This window comes from Nomascus leucogenys, chromosome 5, assembly GCF_006542625.1.
Source record: "Nomascus leucogenys isolate Asia chromosome 5, Asia_NLE_v1, whole genome shotgun sequence".
Taxonomy (NCBI): Eukaryota; Metazoa; Chordata; class Mammalia; order Primates; family Hylobatidae; genus Nomascus; species Nomascus leucogenys.
The window spans coordinates 126,150,242-126,170,203 of NC_044385.1; the positions used below are offsets into that span (position 1 = coordinate 126,150,242).

The 19,962-nt window shown below is 43.6% G+C and overlaps 1 protein-coding gene across 1 annotated transcript in view; it reads left to right on the forward strand.

The window, feature by feature from the left end:
- CLYBL (citrate lyase beta like) overlaps window positions 1–19,758 on the forward strand; it is a 289,048-nt gene extending 269,290 nt beyond the window's left edge. Inside the window, exons 8-9 of the mRNA XM_030812467.1 lie at window positions 18,506–18,625; window positions 19,631–19,758. Coding sequence (XP_030668327.1) covers window positions 18,506–18,601 — 96 coding nt within the window. The 3' untranslated portion in view covers window positions 18,602–18,625; window positions 19,631–19,758. The remainder of the gene's footprint in view (window positions 1–18,505; window positions 18,626–19,630) is intronic.
- Window positions 19,759–19,962: the final 204 nt, after the last annotated feature.

Sequence of the window (19,962 nt, forward strand, 5' to 3'; positions counted from 1 at the left end):
CAAACATAAAAGCTCTACCTTTTCTTCCTGTCCTCTCCAAATGGCAAAATTCATGGGACTACTTAGACCATGAGCAGATAAATTACTGGGGTTCAGACTTTGGTATCACAGAATTTTGGGGGTGTTTATTTTAATTAAAAGTTCTAAGGAAATAAAGTTTGGTGTCCTTGGTATAATATTGGTTGACAGTCACTTTACATTAAAACAAATAACAATCAGCCCATATCATCTGTCCCTGTTTGGCAGGCAGTGATTCTTGTGGCTGCTTTGTTTCAGGAAACTGAAAGGTATTTTCAGGCTAAAAAATTGTGCTTGGCACAGTAGTCCAGTAATCAGAGTTAGGGCTAGAGACTGACACTGGGGACTCTAGGTTATCTTATCTTATTAAAATCTGTTGGAAAAAGTTTAAACATTCCAAATAATCTCTGCTCCTGTGTTAATTCCCAGAAACTAAAATGTTTTTAATTTAGCCGACATCAGCTGTAAGGTCTCCATCCACAATATTAATCAAACTGACTTTCTTCCATCCTTCCAGAAAAATGTATTTTGAGATACAACCTGCATACCATTAATTATTTTAGTTTCAAATTATTTGGTAAAACGCTTTAGCCAGGATAAATCATTTCCACGTGATTTGCTTTAAATTTATGAAGGATTTTCTTAAAAGTTAATTCCATTTTTATGTCTTTTTTTGTAATAATGGTGATTCCATTAATATTTGAAAATTCTTCATTCAAAACTGAATATGCTTATTAAAGTAATAGGATTTCAATAGTTCTTTTTTATCATTAAAGAATTTTATATAGTATAAAAATTGGATACTTGAAAACATCTCAAGCAAATAATAATCTAATATTAATTGATATCAGTAGAAATAATTTGATATAAACAAATACATATAGCATACATGTTTATACAACATATAAACGTTCAAGTATGTATGATAATGTGTATTTCCTCAAATCTATATTATGAACTTAGTGCTAAAGTTTTTATCTTTCCATGTTCATCACTCTTAGGCAAAAATGAAAGCTACAGGGCACAGTCAGTTGCTTTTTTAAAACAGTCACTAATTACAGGAAATCTTGATATAGGAATTTACTATTTCTTTCCAAATGGAGACTCTAACAGAAAAATGTGAAGGAATAGCACAATGTATTATGTGTGTCAAATTTTTAAAGATACTTTGCTAGAATATTCATATTTTGCAGTATCTGGCCACAAATAATGGCTTTGCTTCATTTTCAGTTTTCCAGACATTCTCTTTGATTCGTATCCTGGCTGTACGTGCTTTGTTTGGTTTTGGAAGGATTTTGTTTAGCTTTTTCCACATTTCTCCTTCGTTATAGCTTCACAAGTTGGCTAAAGACTGAGGAAGGGGAAGTGTTCATCTTTAAATTGTAGGTTCAATTAACAATTACAAATGTCAGAAACAAGATCACTACCTGGCCTAACAACTGTAAGCATCACACAACCAACATTCTCATTTCACTCAGGAGAGAAAAACAGTGCAAGCTGATGAGTTCACATTAGTAAGTACATCTTCTGCTGGAATATAAACTGGAAACTTATCTCTTAATAAAGAAAGAAAACAGAAAGTAAGAGTTTTTTTTCTTATGTAAGTCTCTTCATCTAGAAACTTTACCAACAGTAATACATCCCTCCTCCCAAAATATTGAAAGCACATCATTTTCATAGGTGTCTGACTGCCGCTCACACACCTTTCATTTCTGTTTCCAAATGCAGGGTTTTACAAAAGAAATATTGCTTGGTCCAGATGGCCTTCTAGAAGCCTCCCTGAGAGAACTCAGGAGAAGTTTCTCTAGCCAAAAATATTGTTTCCGCTTATTCAAGTGCCAGAAATCCCACTGCCACTCTTTCACGCAGATCAAATAAACCATCTAAAGATGTGGTTGTTGTCTTTGTCAACTGAAAGGGTTGATTCCACTATTAGACGACAGTGTATCCTCTCACACCCATCCAGCCCACCGCCCACAGCCTTCCCTCTGGATTTGTGAGCAGAAACACGAAAATCAGAGCTGAGAGGTTTGTAGTGAAAATGAAAGATAAAGGGACATAACTCTGTTTTAGAGATTCTTAGTAATTGCACTTTTCCCTTTATTTCCCTGTTCGTTTAACATTTTCAGAAAGATCAGCCATAATTTTGACTTTTAAAAGTCCAGTTCTTAGAAAATCTGAGTCTGCCAATGATGACTTTAAGATTGGATGGATTAACACAAAATTGTGAAATTTTAAACATTTAAAGCAAAGTAATGAATTGCTACAAAGTATTGAAATCATATCATATCCTATTTCACTTTTTCTTTTTTAGTGGCAAATGGCTGGTTTGGTATTAGAAGATAAGAGTGTTTTTAATAGGCTGGGTGCAGTGGTTCACGCCTGTAATCCCAGCACTTTGAGAGGCCGAGGTGGGCAGATCACAAGGTCAGGAGTTTGAGACCAGCCTTGCCAACATAGTGAAACCCCGTCTCTACCAAAAATACAAAAAATCAGCTGGGTGTGATAGCGGGTGCCTGTAATCCCAGCTACTTGAGAGGCTGAGGCAGGAGAATCACTTGAACCTCGGAGGCGAAGGTTGCAGTGAGCCAAGATTGCACCACTGCAGTCCAGCCTGGGTGACAGAACAAGACTCCATCTCAAAAAAAAAAAAAAAAGAGTGTTTTTAATGTAGATTAAATCGGACAATGTTTTAAATTGTTTGCTTTGTCCTTAATTTATAACATACGCTTAAGGATATTTTAATCAAAATATTCTTTATCCAGGTTTATATTTTTCAGGGTTTTATTTGCCCAATTTTGATTTTAAATATGTCATTATTTTAGCTGGATGAAATCTCAGAAATCTTTTAGTCAGATGCCTTCAGTTTATGACTTAATGCACGGAAACCCAGCAAGGCTTCAGAAGCTGCCCAGTGTCACTCACGGCCAAGGTGGAGAGAGGGCTGTGAGCAGAATTCAAGGCTTAGTTGGTAAGTAAAGATATGGAATATCATAAATGTGGCTTCAGTTGAATTACAGTGAATACCCACACTCATGACCAAAACGAGATAGAGCCTTAAACGCACTCAGTCACAATCAAAGTCTGGATTTGGGTAGTTGCAATGTATGTCTTTTCTTTAGGATAAGCAGAAACCAGTGAGGAAAGAGAGAAACCAGGGTCTCCACCTGCCGTTCCCCACACGCCTCCCTGTTCAGTGCTGCCCTGCCCTCGTCCCCCAGCCCTGCGCCAGGAAGGCTTCTAGGCTCTGTTCACTGCAAACCCCACTTCACGTCATTAGTTATCAGTCGTTCAGTCTCCCAACATAGATTGGAAACTCCCAGAGCAAGCCTGGGGAGCCTTTGGTAGAGAGGCCATATCTACTCCAAAGCCCAAAGTCATCTCAAGGACATCAAAGGACAGGTCCCCAGAGTCACACTCCCAGTTACACCTGTGACCACACACACCCCATGGCGTTCAGTGCCTATGACAGCAAGATACAAGTGATGGCCAGGAGAGGATCATTTTGTTCCTTGGACACCTTTCCCTCTCTTTCCTCTTCCTGTATTTCTCCCAGGAAGGATGGGTGGGTCTGTGTGTGTATCTTTCTGTTCCACCCTCGTTTTCCTTGCCCTGAATTCTCCAATTCTCCATTTCCTTTCTCTTTACACCTTTTTCTTTCTCACTACATCATCTCCACACCCCATGCCATCCTTCGCCTTCTCTCCTGTAGCTAATTACAATAGAGACTTTCAGAGCATTCTTTTATTTATTTATTTTTTGGTTGTATTCATTAATTCATTAAAGAATTTTGTAATTCTTTTTTTTTTTTTTTTTTTTTTTTTTTGAGACAGTGTCTTGCTCTGTCAGCCAGGCTGGAGTGCAATGGCATGATCTCAGCTCCCTGCAATCTCCACCTCCCGGGTTCAAGTGATTCTCCTGCCTCAGCCTCCTGAGTAGCTAGGATTACAGGCACGCAACATGTCTGGCTAGTTTTTGTATTTTTAGTAGAGATGGCGTTTCACCATTTTGGTCAGGCTGGTCTCAAACTCCTGACCTCGTGATCTGCCCACCTCCGCCTCCCAAAGTGCTGGGATTACAGGCGTAAGCCACCGCGCCCAGCCCAGAATTTTGTAGTTCTTTTTATATTGAATTTTATTAAAAATATAAAGCAACCATTTCTATAATTCTTTTTTTTTTCCACTTTAGGTCAGTGGGCCTCAAAAAAAGAGTGAGGCGATTTCTTACCACTATCCTAGGGAATAAAAAATTCTCTCTACCATAGCACGCACCTCCCTGCAGCATCTTGGGCAGAAATAGGTCCATGAAACACATTTAGTAAACACTATTTAGCTAACTGGTTTCCAAATTCCTGACAATGCTAAAAAAAATTTATTAGATGTACTTTTAACAATATATATGACATACTTTTGCTGCCTTCTAGAAAAATTGAAAGATGTTTCCATCAATTATTTCATCAGTTGTTATTCATCAATTGTGCTTTGAAAAAATGTACCAGTATTTTAGTAAATCTTTCAGTCTCTTCTAGTTAATGTTAACTCATTAAATCTGTTTTCCAAAGAAAGAATAAGCCTGCCATGTATGAAATAGAGGAAGTTTAGCGTTATTGGTCTTAGCTACAAAATGCTATAAATGGCATTCATTGTTTGCTTTTCTTATAGGCAATAGGAGCTTAAATTTGATGTCAAACATTTTTAAATAAAGACATTTAAACATTTGGCCTGTTACACATTTGTCTTGGTTTTAAAAATAATTTTAAAAAATCTTTAAACAAGATTTCTGGTTTCAAAAAGAAATCTGAGATGGAGGTGATAGTAGCAGAACTCAACATAATTACTAAAAAATCAACGAATTATACACGTACAATGGGTGAATTTTATGGTATGCAAATCATACCTCAATAAAGCCACTTTAAAAATTGAGAAAATTAAGCACAAAACCTAATTTGATGGCTAATGTGTTAACTCCCTTAGATTTTGATACGCTTATAAATCCAATTGTCTTCACCTCAATACATAGCTTTCTACATAGCATACTTGGCTTTATTTTTCCAGATTTCCTTGTGAAAAGATCGAAAACAAAGACTTGCCTACTCTTGCCTGATTATTCTGCCTGAATATTTTTAAAGAGAAATCTTGCCATCTACATGTTTAGACCCCGAGGAAAGTTTTGTTTTGTTTTGTTTTTGTTTTTGTTTTTTTGAGACGGAGTCTTGCTCTGTCACCCAGGCTGGAGTGCAGTGGCGCGATCTCGGCTCACTGCAAGCTCCGCCTCCCGGGTTCACGCCATTCTCCTGCCTCAGCCTCTCCGAGTAGCTGGGACTACAGGCGCCCGCCACCACGCTCGGCTAATTTTTTGTATTTTTAGTAGAGACGGGGTTTCACCGTGGTCTCGATCTCCTGACCTCGTGATCCGCCCGCCTCGGCCTCCCAAAGTGCTGGGATTACAAGCGTGAGACACCGCGCCCGGCCGGAAAGTTTTAAAAATAGAAGGCTACCTTGGTCTCTCCGATCAGTGTTTAAAGTAAGCATGGCTCTGGTCCGTGGAGACCGAGACCTGGGCAAGTAGATGATTCGGGATGGTCACATATGCAGATAACTGGCACACACATGCACCTCAGCTCTCCTCCCTGCTGTTCAGCCACCTCGACCTTTCCTGCCCTTCTCCTGCCAAATCCATCTTCCAAGCTTTCTACTGCTTCTCCTTCCCCATTGCACCCCCGACTTCCTGGAACTCTTGGTAAAGTCCTGAATTAGTCTTACCAAGAACAACACACAAATCTTTCTATTTTCTAGCCCCATCTTTCCATTTATTTAGCTAAAGGTAAATAATTTCATCCTTCCTTTGTAAAAAGCAAAATGTTAACGCTGTCCATTCATTTTACATCCACTCAATTTCCACATTCCAAGAAATGTCCTCCCTTTTGAACAAATGTGTCTAGCCATCATCTTTGCTACACCTCTTCCTTTTCTGGTCCATCATCTGCTGAAAGAACTGTGTCCTGCGTTTCAGTACCTCCTCCTCAGTGTAAGCCAAGCTCTGGACTTGAGATCATCTGCATTTGATTAGCATCTGTCCTCTGCTGATATTCTAAGTTTTTTAATTTTTCTAAGCTTATTTGTTTTCCTCCTGAGGCTCTGCCAAATATATAGCATCCCTGAGTCTAGTTTCTTAAGGAGCCAACTAAATCTGTGATTTATAAGAGTTTAGAGGGGACAGGAAGCTTCAGGCATGAGCCTGTTTCTATTCATTGTATTTTCAAAAACACTCATGTCTCTCAAGCTCTTGCAGGTCTTAAAACTACTCTGAAATCATAAAACCCACTTAGAATTCAAACAGTCTGCTTCTCACTGGGCCATTCTGTGATAAGTGGAATTAAATAATCTCTGGCCAGCAATAACAGTAGCAATACCAGTAGCAATGGTGGTAGCTGTAACCATGTGGGCAGTGGTCATGGGAGTGGTAATAATAACCAGAGGAGAGATCATCACACTCCTAACAGTAGTTGTGGCCATCATGACAGTGGTGTGGCCACAGTAGTGACAGTGCTGGTAGCATAACTGCTTCCATTTACTGTGAGAGCCTGTTAGGTGACAGGCCATTGCACATATATATATATATAATTTTTTTTTCGAGACAGAGTCTTGCTCTGTTGCCCAGGCTCGAGTACGACAGTGGGATCTCGGCTCACTGCAATCTCTGCCTCCTAGGTTCAAGCGATTCTCATGCTTCAGCCTCCCGAGTAGCTGGGATTATAGGCGCATGCCACTATGCCTGGCTAATTGTATTTTTGATAGAGGCAGGGTTTCACCGTGTTGGCCAGGCTGGTCTCGAACTCCTGACCTCAAGTCATCCGCCTGCTTCGGCCTCCCAAAGTGTTGGGATTACAGGCATGAGCCACTGCACCTGGCCCTTGCATATATTATTTTATGTAATCCTCACAACAGCCCTACAGGGGTGATATTATCCCCCATTTTCCAGATGAAGAAATTAAGACTGGGAAAGATAGCTTTATTCATTGTGGATCACACAGCTAGGAAAAGGCATTCCTGGATTCAAAGTCAGGTGTAATGGAGCCCAAAGTCCACATCCCTAACCTCTGCATGAAGCTGCTTCTAAGGGAAACCCCCAGAAAAGCCAGATCCTTTCTCTCCAGGGAGCTTCGTTCCCCTTCATTGCAGCCACAGGCTACTGAGAGCCACCGCAGGCTGTGCCCATCCTGGAGAGTGCCCTGTTTCTGTGTGGAGAAGATGATCCCTCGTGCCTGCTCAGACCATCACTGACCTGGCAGGTGGAGCTGCCCCAGGAATACAAGAGGCCTCCCTTCCGTGCCCCTCATGGCCCTGCCCTCTGAGTGACAGCCAGAGAGCTATGGGGGAGGGGACGGGAGGGATAAAGAGGAGCTTCTTCAGGCTTCTGCACCTTTCAGAGCTTGGAAAATTAATCCACTAACTGCCCAGGGTGCAGAATCCAACCAACCTCCTGCACGACCCCCAAACTCAGCACCCTCTCTGAACCTGTGCCTTCCGGGGCCTTCCCCAGCTGCTCAGCATGCTGCTCCCGTCTGACTTTTCACTGTGCTTCCCAGTCAGGTGCAAAATGAACACCACCCCATCCCACCCCAAACCCGATATTCCCACTGTTACATTCTTATGAATTATTTAAAGGGCTTCCCCATCAAAGGCCATGGAGTGTCTTCCGTCTGAATTCCATGATAGGTAACCATAGATTAGCACAATGTGAATTGGTGTCCGTGTTGAACGACTTCAGTTGAACTTTCAGAAATTTCATGTAGAGATACATTAGCATCCGTAAATTATCTGGCAATAGGAACGAATGGCTGCTGAATTTCAATTCAAAATATTATTAAAATACCGATCAAATTATCACTACAATTTAAAGTGTTAAAAAGATGAAAAACACGTTCTATACTTTCTGAGTCTTCAGTCATATTCTTTTACTATCTTCCTGACAGTTGTGTATTTATTTAATTATTGAGACAGGGTCTCACTCTGTTGCTGGAATGCAGTGGCATGATCATGGCTCACTTTAGCCTCGACTTCCTAGGCTCAAGTGATCCTTCCACCTCAGCCTCCTGAGTAGCTGAGACCACAGGTGCGTGTCACCACACCCAGCTAATTGTTTTTTTTTTTTTTTTTGAGAAGACAGTCTCACTATGTTGCCCAAGCTGGTCTCGAACTCCTGGGCTTAAGCAATCCTCCCGTCTTGGCCTCCCAAAGTGATTACAAGCGTGAGCCACTGTGCCCAGCCTTCATTACAATTTTTAAAGATGTTTATCCATAAAACAAAAGGTTACTGATATTCAGATGTTATACAAGGACCAAATATCACCGCCTTCAATCCTCCTAACAAGTGCTTTAGGTGTTTTTAAGACTTAAAATGCCACTCATATATTGTATTATTGAATTCTAGTATGTCTGGTATTTTATTTTATTTTTATTATTATTATTTTTTTTTGAGACGGAGTCTCGCTCTGTCGCCCAGGCTGGAGTGCAGTGGCACAATCTCAGCTCACTGCAAGCTCCGCCTCCCGGGTTCACGCCATTCTCCTGCCTCAGCCTCTCTGAGTAGCTAGGACTACAGGCGCCCGCCACCACGCCCGGCTAATTTTTTGTATTTTTTAGTAGAGACGGGGTTTCACCGTGGTCTCGATCTCCTGACCTCGTGATCCACCCACCTCGGCCTCCCAAAGTGCTGGGATTACAAGCGTGAGCCACCGCGCCTGGCCCATGTCTGCTATTTTAATAAATTATAAGAACTTTCAAATGGAAGCCCAGGATGAAAAATGTTATATTTTACCTTTTCCCAAATTCTCTTGTTAAAATTGCAATTCCATGTATTTGCTTATCTGTACATTATCTATATGTATTTTTAGCCTCATCTTAAGTAATAATATTTCTGAAATAGTTTAAATATGCTATTTTTATAAATTACATTAAATATAATTTAAAATACATAGTATATACAAAATAAATATGTTGCTGGATTAGAACTTTCTCTATAATTATCCCAAATACCAGTTATCAGCCATACTTTGAGTTACAATGATTAATAAGAAGAATTTGAGATTTGGGGTGAAAAGCCTTAGATTCTAGTCTTGTCCTCTTAAGTTCTTTTATAAGATTAACTAGTACTGAACCCCATTGTTTGCACCTGTAAAACTAAATAATCATACCTTCTGTACTATAGGTGAGAAAATGTCTTTGAAAATATTTTGGGCCAGGCGCGGTGGCTCACACCTATAATCCCAGCACTTTGGGAGGCCTCAGCAGGTGAATCACTTGAGGTCAGGAGATCAAGACCAACCTAGACAACAGGGTGAAACCCCATCTCTACTAAAAATACAAAAAGTTAGCAAGGCTTGGTGGGGCATGCCTATAGTCCCAGCTAGTCAGCTAGTGGGGAGGCTGAGGTGGGAGGACCACCTGAGTCCGGGAAGTCAAGGCTGCAATGAGCTGTGATTGTGCCACTGTACTCCAGCCTGGGAGACTGGGAGCCTGGGAGACGGGAGTGAGACCCTGTCTCAAAAAAAAAAAAAAAAAAAAAAGAATATTTTGTAATAGTATAAAGTACTATCAAATGAAACCTCTTTTTTTCCTCCAGTTTTCAGTTTGGAAACTAATATTCCAGGGCTTACTGAGGGTATAGTTAACTAGAGTAGAGGTTATTGTTGCCAAGACAATCTTCCTATTTCCTCCTCAAGGAAACTGACATCCTTTCCCCCAGATTTACCCTCCCCTGGCGCCCAGAAAGCCATGCCAGACAATCCATCCATGCTGTCCCACTCGGAAGTAGGGCTGGGCCAGGCCAGCCCAGTCCAGCTCATAGCTTCCCAATCGCTGGATCCTCGGACCACCTTCTGGACAGAGGAAAAACACCCAGAGTGAAGGAAAGGAAACAGGTGGTTCAACTTCCTCTGCTTAGGGTCCAGGAAGGAGCAAATATGGGCCCATTAGTGCGTGTAGCAAGAACAGAGGAACCCCACCGGGTTTCAAGTCCAGCTTCATCTAATAGAGACTGTCTTTATGTGCTTTGTCATAAGAAAAGTCAAGCAGCTAATAAATAGCAGAACCGACCAGGCGCGGTGGCGCACCCCTATAATCCCAGCACTTTGGGAGGCCGAGGCGGGTGGATCATGAGGTCAGGAGTTCAAGACCAGCCTGACCAACATGGTGAAACCCTGTCTCTACTAAAAATACAAAAATTAGCTGGGTATGGTGGCAGGCGCCTGAAATCCCAGCTACTCAGGAGGCTGAGGCAGGAGAATCGTTTGAACCAGGGAGGCGGAGGTTGCAGTGAGCCGAGATCACGCCATTGCACTCCAGCCTGGGCAACAGAGCTAGACTCTATCTCAAAAAAAAAAAAAAAAAAAAAAAAATAGCAGAACCAATATTTTAAAATGTCATCTCTCTTCCAGATTGCTTTAATTTAGGCTGGAGTAGGCTGCATGTCCTCAGGCTCTAGGAGACAGCTTTTGAGCCACAGACAGAGCCACAAAAAGATCCAGTGTCTCCTACCACACCCCTTAGTTTTGTGTGTCTGTTATGTCACTGGTGACCAGAGACACAAGGCTCCTGCAGAACAAAGAAAGCCAACTCCATGCACACTTCTCTGTGTCCCCTTCCAGTCCCCACGCCCCTCTCCTGACTCTCCTGGCTCTCCTGGCATCCCTGACCTTCTAAAGCTGACTTTTAAATACCTGTTCCTTGAAGCCCTTCTCTGGCCAAACAAACGCCATTGTGGTAGCTCCTTCTCTCTGCAGCTCCTGGCCCTGAAGCACCACAAACGTCATAAACTCACTTGCCCTTTAACTGTTAAGTCATTTGCACGAGTTAACTTGAGCCCAAGCCAACATGAAAATTTTTTTTGTGAAAAAGTCTCACTCTGTCACCCAGGCTGGAGTGCAGTGGTGTGATCACAGCTCACTGCAGCCTTTACCAGGCTCAAGCAATCTTCCCCATTCAGCCCAAGAGTGCTGGGATTACACTACCACACTGGCCCCAACATTACCAGTTTTGAGGTCAGCCATGGTGTCCTACCAGAGGCTCAGCAAGTGTTGGCCAACTGACCAGTGAATATTACCAGACCAGGGGCACAGAGAGACACGTGCAGATAAAGGAGAGGAGAAGGGTGAGCTCAGAGATGGAAAGCTTTGTGGAGACCTGAGGTGATTCTGTCTTCTATCACTGTCCCCTCAGTCACCCAGCTCGCACTCCAGAGAGAACCATCATGTGCCCTGGTCTGTCTTCCTTCCCTCCTGCTGTCCGTTTCCCCTGCGTAGCTGCTCCTCACCCTTCACATGTCAGTTTAAACATCACGTCCCACAGGATGCCCCACCTGATCAGGTTAGGTCCCCTATCAATTGCTTTTCAACTCGCCTGTGCCTTGCCTTTTTTTTTTTTTTTTGAGACGGAGTCTCGCTCTGTCACCCAGGCTGGAGTGCAGTGGCGCGATCTCGGCTCACTGCAAGCTCCGCCTCCCGGGTTCACGCCATTCTCCTGCCTCAGCCTCTCTGAGTAGCTGGGACTACAGGCGCCCGCCACCACACCCGGCTAATTTTTTGTATTTTTAGTAGAGACGGAGTTTCACCGTAGTCTCGATCTCCTGACCTCGTGATCCTCCCACCTCGGCCTCCCAAAGTGCTGGGATTACAAGCGTGAGCCACCGCACCCGGCCGTGCCTTGCTTTTTGAGCAAACTTTCCAGTTCATAAGTAACAGTCGTTTCTATCATTGTCTATTTAATGTCTTTCCCCCCATTAGACTGGAAGCCCTGTGAGGTCAGGGACTACATCTGTCCTGTTCCCTGCTGTCGTAGGTCCCTGGGCCTGCAGCACGCCAGGTATGCAGTAGGCTCTGCATCCGTGTCAGTGCAGGGAGCTGATAGGCACAGGTGTAGGCCAGGGCATCCTGCACAGCTTGATGGGGTGGGAGGCAGAGCCCCATATCTCTGAGACCAGCTGGGATGAAGCCTCACTGCATATTCCAGGTGACTTAAAGACTCAGCAGGTATGTGTGATAGCAAAGCTTTGCCCAAACCACTACAGTCCCTTCCCTAAGGTCCCAAATTAAAGAAAAAGAATGGCCCAAATCACCAACTATGGAACGTGTGTCCCTCTATTCAGGCAGGTCAGTATTGTTGCTCTTGGCTTTGCATTCAGCCGTTTCCATCATCACCAGGTCAGTGGTCACAGAGCATCTCCCGTGTACCTGGCAGGTACTGGGTGCTGGGTGCCGGGTCCTGGGAGTCAGAGGCACATGAGGCCTGGCGCCTCCCCACGGGCCTCACAGCATTGTGAAAGACAGCAGTGTAAACAGTCTCACTAGATGGGAACACAGGCTATACCAGGAGCTGTACAGGGAAAAGGTGGAGAGGGATTTGCTCTACCAAGGAGGCCTCAAAACACTTCACAGAGGTGACACCTTGACATCTGGAAGCATCAGGAGGAGTTTGCCAGACAGGGAACGAGCCTTCAGAGAGAGAACAGGGCATGTGGCAGAGCTGCAGGGCGGTGTGTGTTGGGGGACAGGCCTCAAGGGACTGGCAGGAGACGAGGCTGAGGGGGGCAGGTTCCCATCATGGGCAGGCTTGGGTCTCCACTGAAGATATTGCACTTAATTCTGCAAGTCCAAAGAAAACCATGGCAGGGTTAAAGCAAGTGGATGATTCCATCAGATCTGTTTTAGAAAGATAACAGCACGCTCCCAACTAGAAAAGTGCCACCCCCTATAAACATCCTGGCACCATGTCCCTGAGAGCTCCAGGAGCCAGCTGTGGAGCTGGGAAGCCTCACTGAGCTGTGGGTGCCTGGCACCCAAACGGACATCCTTAAAATAAATGTCACAACAAAACTGAGAGGGAACCAAGGGCACACGAGGGCCTTTCTAAGGACTCTGCCAAGTGGGAGAAGTTGCAAAATAGGAAAGAAGAATAAAACAGCGCCCTTGAGAGTGTCTCTGGGAGCATCATCTTCCGCCTTTTTTGAGGAGTTTCAGGGTGCTGTTGACTTCATAGGTAAGGAAGAGCCGTATCCCAGGAGGCCACAGCTGGGCTGAGAGATTTAGCAAGTAGAAGGCACAGCCAGGATCTCGAGGAGAAATTTGATCATGGCCAACACTGGCTAGAAGTTTAGGAATTCCCTGGGAACTGCTGTGAGGCCAGTCATTCATTCATTGAGCAGAAAGACTTAGCACCGTATAAGGGTGATACCCCAAAAAAGAGGGACTCTAGCAGCTGTATTCAAATATTAGCGTTAATTCTCACAGAGAACTCCCTCTCAGGGAGCCACAGCAACACCATCATCAGAATGTGCCAGAAGGAACCCCCTCAGTGTCCACAGAAGTTAATTTGGAAACATAGTGAATAGGGAAAGACTTACATCAATTTGTGGTTTCTAGAAAATTACTCTTTTAGGACTATGGAGAAAAAAAAGTCAAGTACTAAGTACCAGAAATGCAAAATATATGACAATTTCCCATAGATGGTGATCACTATTGTCATCACGCTGTCATCATCACCTTCACCATCAAATTGTAAGTCAGATTATGTCAGTGCTTATCTGATCCACGGGCAATGGCCGAGGTGTCAGAAAAACTACAGTTCGATGGTGACTGTTTCCTTCCTACGCAGAAGACACGTGTGCCATGGTGATACAGGCCTTCACCTCCAGGAGTCTGAAATCATAGACATATGTACAGTAAGATGTGCAAAGCAATTGACCAGTGATTTATTACAACAAATAACACCATAGGTAACTGTCAAATAAAAGCCCATTGCATCTGGATTTCCACGGCAATGCGTAGAGATGCGTGGCATTGCTCTAGGTACCCAATGTCGTATCTGTATGAGCAGTGCAGTCCCGCAAAGATGGCCCTGATTGGGAAGAAGTGCACCTGTGGCAGGCCCTCAGATCGTCCCTGTGCTCACCACCCTGGCCTTTTCTCCGATTCTTGTGGCATCAGGTAGCACCTGCTTCTTCCTTCCCTCTCCCCTCCAGCAAATAGTAAGCTCCCAGAGGGCAGGGCCAAGCCTCATCCTCTCACTGTCCCAAGTGACTCACCAGGGCCTGTCACAAGGGAGCTGCTCGGTCCATACTTGATTGATGAATGGATAAGTGGTGACTAACCTAAGGAAATTCTGTCATTTGGCATCTTAGGGATGCCTTACAAGAGAAAGGCATCATTTACAGAAGGCTGCAAGAGGACTCTTCACTTTATAGACCTGCATATCCAAGCCAGCCTAACCATTTCTACCTGGGGGAGCTAAAACATGGAAGTTCTCAAACGTGAATGTGCATTAGAATCACCAGAGGAGTCCTAGTCAACCTCCAGGTTTTCTGCACCAATCACATGGGACTGGGCCCAGGAATCTGCATTTTAACAAGTCCCCCCTGCCCGTTGTTCTGATTCAGGGAGTCACAGAACACACTCAGAGAACCCTTTTCAATCACCAGGCCCCTAAGAGCACAGGCTTGGCATTAGAGTCAGCTTTATCCCTGTTCTATTATATCTTTACTAACTATAGGGCTAAGTTGCACATATTTCTTAAGCTCCTTCTGCCTCAGTTTCCTCAGTTATTAAAAGAGGATGAGTACAAACTCAGAGACAGAAAGGAGAATGGTGCTGGGCAGTGGCTCATGCCTTCTAATCCCAGCACTCTGGGAGGCCGAGGCAGGAGGATCTCTTGAGCCCAGGAGTCTGAGACCAGCTTGGGCAACATAGGGAGACCTCGTCTCTACATAAAAGATTAGCTGGGCATGGTGGTGCACACCTATAGTCCCAGCCACACGGGAGGCTGAGGCAGGAGGATGGCCTGAGCCTGGGAGGTCGAGGCTGCAGTAAGCCGTGATGATGCCACTGCACTCCAGCCTGGGTGACAGAGTGAAACCCAAGGATTCTACTTTCGGGATCCTTGTCAAAAGTAGAATGGTGGTTGCTGGGGGCAGGGGACGTGGAAATGGAGAATTGTCTAATAGATACAGAGTTTCAGGGATTTTGGGTTTTTTTTTTTTTTTTTTTTAGGATGGAGTCTTGCTCTGTCACCTAGACTGGAGTACAGTGGCATGATCTCAGCTCACTGCAACCTCTGCTTCCCGAGTTCAAGCAATTCTCATGCCTCAGCCTTCCGTGTAGCTGGGATTACAGGCACCCACCACCATGCCCAGCCAATTTTTGTATTTTTAGTAGAGACAGGGTTTCACCATGTTGGCCAGGCTGGTCTCGAACTCCTGACCTCAGGTGATCCATCCACCTTGGCCTCCAAAGTGCTGGGATTACAGGCGTAAGCCACCGTGCACAGGCTGCAGAGTTTCAGTTTTGCAAGAAGGAAAAGCTCTGGATATCTATAGCACAATGTACATAGAGTTAACACTACTGAACTGTACACTTAAAAACGTCTAAGATGGTGAATTTTATGTTTTATGTTTTTGCCACAACTAGAAAGAAAAAGTTTTACTGGGGATGGATAATGGTATCTACTTCAAAGTGTTGTTATGAGCATCACATGAAATAATGTATGTAAAGTGCCAGGCAACAGGCCCCAGACTAGGAACTGCTCAAAAACTTACAGCTATTATTATTACAGTAGCATGGGTGTTAAAAAATTTAACCATGAGGCTGTGCGTGGTGGCTCACACCTGTCATCCCAGCACTTTGGGAGGCCGAGGCGGGCAGATCACCTGAGGCCAGGAGTTCAAGACCAGCCTGGACAACATGGTGAAACCCTGTCTCTAATAAAAATACAAAAAAATTAGCCAAACGTGGTGGCACGCACCTGTAGTCCCAGCTAGTTGGGAGGCTGAGGCAGGAGAATCGCTTGAACCCGGGAGGTGGAGGTTGCAGTGAGCCGAGATCACACAACTGCACTCCAACCTGAGCAACAGAGCGAGACTCAGTCTCAAAAAATATATAATAAATATAAAATATAATCATTAAGGAAGATTTCAAACTCTCCTCAAAAATCCAAGTAGCTTTTTGATGAACTGCATTTTTCCAAATCCTGACCAATAGACTATTTTTCATCTCACCTATAGATCCATATGTTAAAAAAATACCACCTAAATTATAGGTGGCTATGTGAGAGCCTGGGGATATTCACGCCAGGCAGTCTCGTTCATAACACTACAATCCTCCATTTGCAGAGATGCAGGAAACAAGAAAAATGCTACATTTTATTTTGCACCTTAAGCTTCATTAAAGAAAATCAAGCAAAACCTGCTACCATAGAAGAAATGATCTCCCAGTCTTGAAAAACTACATGAAGTGTTTTTTATCTTTGATGTGCACATGGAACCCAAAGCAGGTTCGGGAATGTGGCACAGACTCACAGCCACCGTTTGGATTCTCTGTGCACCATTTTGATTTCGTGTGCATCTATGCTAATTTCGTCTCCCCAGCCTATTGTTTAAACCCTAGCAGGACATGTGCTGTTTTACAGGGCCATAATCCACCTGGTGGGTGGATAACCAAGAGGGCTTTGGTCTTCATCATTTACTCCAATAAGAAAACTAGACGATTGCCTTGTAAAACAGCATGTGACCCAGGCCCGGATTTCCATGTAATGCCAACCTGCAGGACCTACTCAGAACTTCCAACCAAATTAGGAAAGTTCCTCCTGGTCACAGAGGTGACCAAAATTAGTTAGAGGCTGAATGAAATTATGGAAAGGACAATCTAGGGGTATAAACAGTAAAAACGAGAGGGCTGGGAAGTGACTTACAATACAGGAATTTAGGCCACACAGGTGTTCATATGAGTAAGAGTCAACATTTCTAAGGCTGAAAAGGTTGACCACTGCTGGTAAAAATTCTAATCCTAGTAGGCTTAGAATCTCTCTCAATCGAATGATAAATCCCAAAAGTCATTGCTAAGTATTCCCCCCATTTTTCTTTACTTCCATCCTATGTATAACCATAAGTTACTACCTCTCAGCCCTCATCATGGGAGCCCAGCACTCCTGTCCCGGCAGCCCTGAGTAACATCAGCATTGACTGTTGGGAAGTGGTACTTGTGAAATCCAGAAACGGGCTGCAATAGATGCAAATGGACCATCATCAATGTGCATTAGGATTGCCCCAACCACCTCCAGATCTCGAAGGATCAGCATCACTCACACCAGCATCACTCACACCAGCATCCTTGCCAACAGGTCAAAGCAGGGTGGATTAGGATGAGGGGCTATCATTGTAAGCAGCAAAAGGAAGTGTTGAAAAGAACACAAATAACCAGACATTAACTCTGGGTTCTGAGCATGCTGCTTTCTGTCCATTTAATCTATCTTTTTGCTGATGCACTTAAAGAAGCTACCTTGTCGTCTTAATGTGGGGATCTCTGATGAAGGTTTGAAGCTCTGAGACCCAAGCATCAGCCCCAGCTCTGGCTTTCCCTAGTCACATGACCTTGGAAGATTACTTCTTTTTTTTCTCCTTCTTTTACTACTCTGAGCCGCAGTTTCCTCATCTAAAACAGGGCTTAGGTTACTTGACACAGTCTATATAAGTGTGGTAGAAGTTTTTTAAAAAATGAGTCTGTAAAACGGGACTATTCCAAGAGATTTCAGAGATGCCTTCCCATCTTAACATTCAACAGATCTTTGATTCCTTTGTTACAGCCCATGCCCCTGGTATTTCTTTCTTTTTTGAGATGGAGTCCCGCTCTGTTGCCCATGCTGGAGTGCAGTGGTGTGACCTTGGCTCACTGCAACCTCCACCTCCTGGGTTCAAGCAATTCTTCTGCCTCAGCCTCCCGAGTAGCTGGGACCACAGGCATGTGCCACCACGCCCAGCTAATTTTTGTATTTTTAGTAGAGACAGGGTTTCACCATGTTGGCCAGGCTGCTCTTGAACTCCCGACCTCAGGTGATCCGCCTGCCCCGGCCTCCCAAAGTTCTGGGATTACAGGCGTGAGCCACCCGCTCCCGGCCGTCCCTGGTAATTCTAATCGTCTTCTGTAAGTGTGTACCAAGAGACTCATCTCTTTGTACTCAGTACAATCCTACCTTGCATTTTCTCATCACCTTATCATATTACCTCTCAATTATGTTACAGCAAGGAGGTAAGATTTTGCCATTAGCCTGACGGTACAATTTTTTAAAACAATAATCAGTTGCCAGAATATATTCCTGCTTTTAAAGTTCTACATAATATTTCAAAAATATATAGGGAAGTATTTAGATTTTCCTTCCACAGCTGTTTTCTGCTTGATTTCAAGAGTTAACTGAACAGTTTGCTGTCTTGTGTCCAATGTGTTTCTCCTCTCCATTAAAATGCTGAAGATTTTTATTTTTTTCCCCTCTTTAGGAGGAAAAAAGAAGTCTTTCCTCTGTAATTTACTTTGGCTTTCTCAAAAGTTGGGTGGGAAAGTCTATAATTCAGGTGGAATCTAAAATGTTCTTGTTGCACAAGTTTGCACAGAAAGGAAACCTATAATTTCGAGTAGTCTTTCAGGAAGTTCGTGTTCTCTGTTTTCCAGGGAGCCTTTACTTTCCAAGGGAGTATGATCGACATGCCATTACTGAAGCAGGCCCAGAACACTGTGACGCTTGCCACCTCCATCAAGGAAAAATGATCTGTTAAATGAAGCTCTCATCAGGTGGGCTGAGGCATATACAGTGGGTTTCTTAAAGACAAACCACAATACTCAAAGCAACTTGTTAGGATGCCAGATTGGGACCTGACTCCATTTACAGTTCATGTTAATCACCATTTTGTTGTTGTTGTCTTACTGGCCAGTTGTTCCCCTAAAAAAATGAACGTTTTTCCTTTTGGATCCAAGCTTACAATTTTATTGTTTTTAGTGTATTACATATATGGGCTTATGATTTCACAGGGAGGTAAGATCCTGGGGAAAGATGGGCTGTGAGGGGAAGGTAGGTCTTTAATGAAACGTATCTTTCCCAAATAGACATATTCCCTCCACCCTTCTCATGTTAGTAAATGTTTCCTGCTTTTTCATTTATACAGCTGACACCACAGATAATTTTAAGAAAAGCCAGGCCTTTAAAACATAGTAACAACATTAAGGGGTCATCTCTATTTCACTAGTAATCTGATAAAACAACAGAGATGGCATCAAAAAAGGATACTAAGTATTATATTGGCTTGAAAAGACACTTTCTAAAAATAAACTTTCAAAACTGGTTGCTATTAACCTCCACCCCTAAAACGAAACATCCATCTCCTTGAACCGCTAGATGATGAACACGAAAGCTGTCATCCTGGGTGAATGCTGTGGGTCAACCGTTACCGGCAATTAAAAAATAAATGTGCAGAAACACAAGACCATCCATTCTCCCCCTTTATTTTCTCGTTTAACTGTTTGCCATTGAGGCCATTTCCCCCTGGAAATGTATGGCCGGGACAGGACTCCCTCAGTCATAAACTTGTAGCGTCTCAGAAGACACAATGCACCGGGCTGGTGCATGTGGCCCCTGCGAGATTTGCATCACATTAGAGATGCGGCTGCAGGTCAGATGGGTGGTGTGGTTAACGGGCTTAGTAAAGCTGTTTTGAAGAGGTTAACCCAGCTTGTAGTAAGGGTAAATAAACATAACAACCAGCCATTGTTCCCTATTCAGCATGTACTCTTATATTGAAGGCTAAAGGGTATTGAAGCTGCAGAGGGATCAACTTGTGCTTGCCAGAGGACGCCAATGAAGTTTGAAACACCAACAATCAGAGATTTTGTTTCTGTTCCTCATTAAATCATGAGCTTTTGTGCCGAGACTCTGGACGACTGTTCCTTAAGAAATTAACAGAATGGGAAGTTTTAAACTCTACACCAACCTTTTCATGACCTACACAGCAGCAACGCTGCTACTCTTAGACAAACACCGCGGGGAAGGCTGTTCTGTTTATTTAAATTTGTAAATAGAAAACAGTTGTTTTTTACTTTCATTTTTCACCTCCTCCTACGCCCTTTTGGATTAC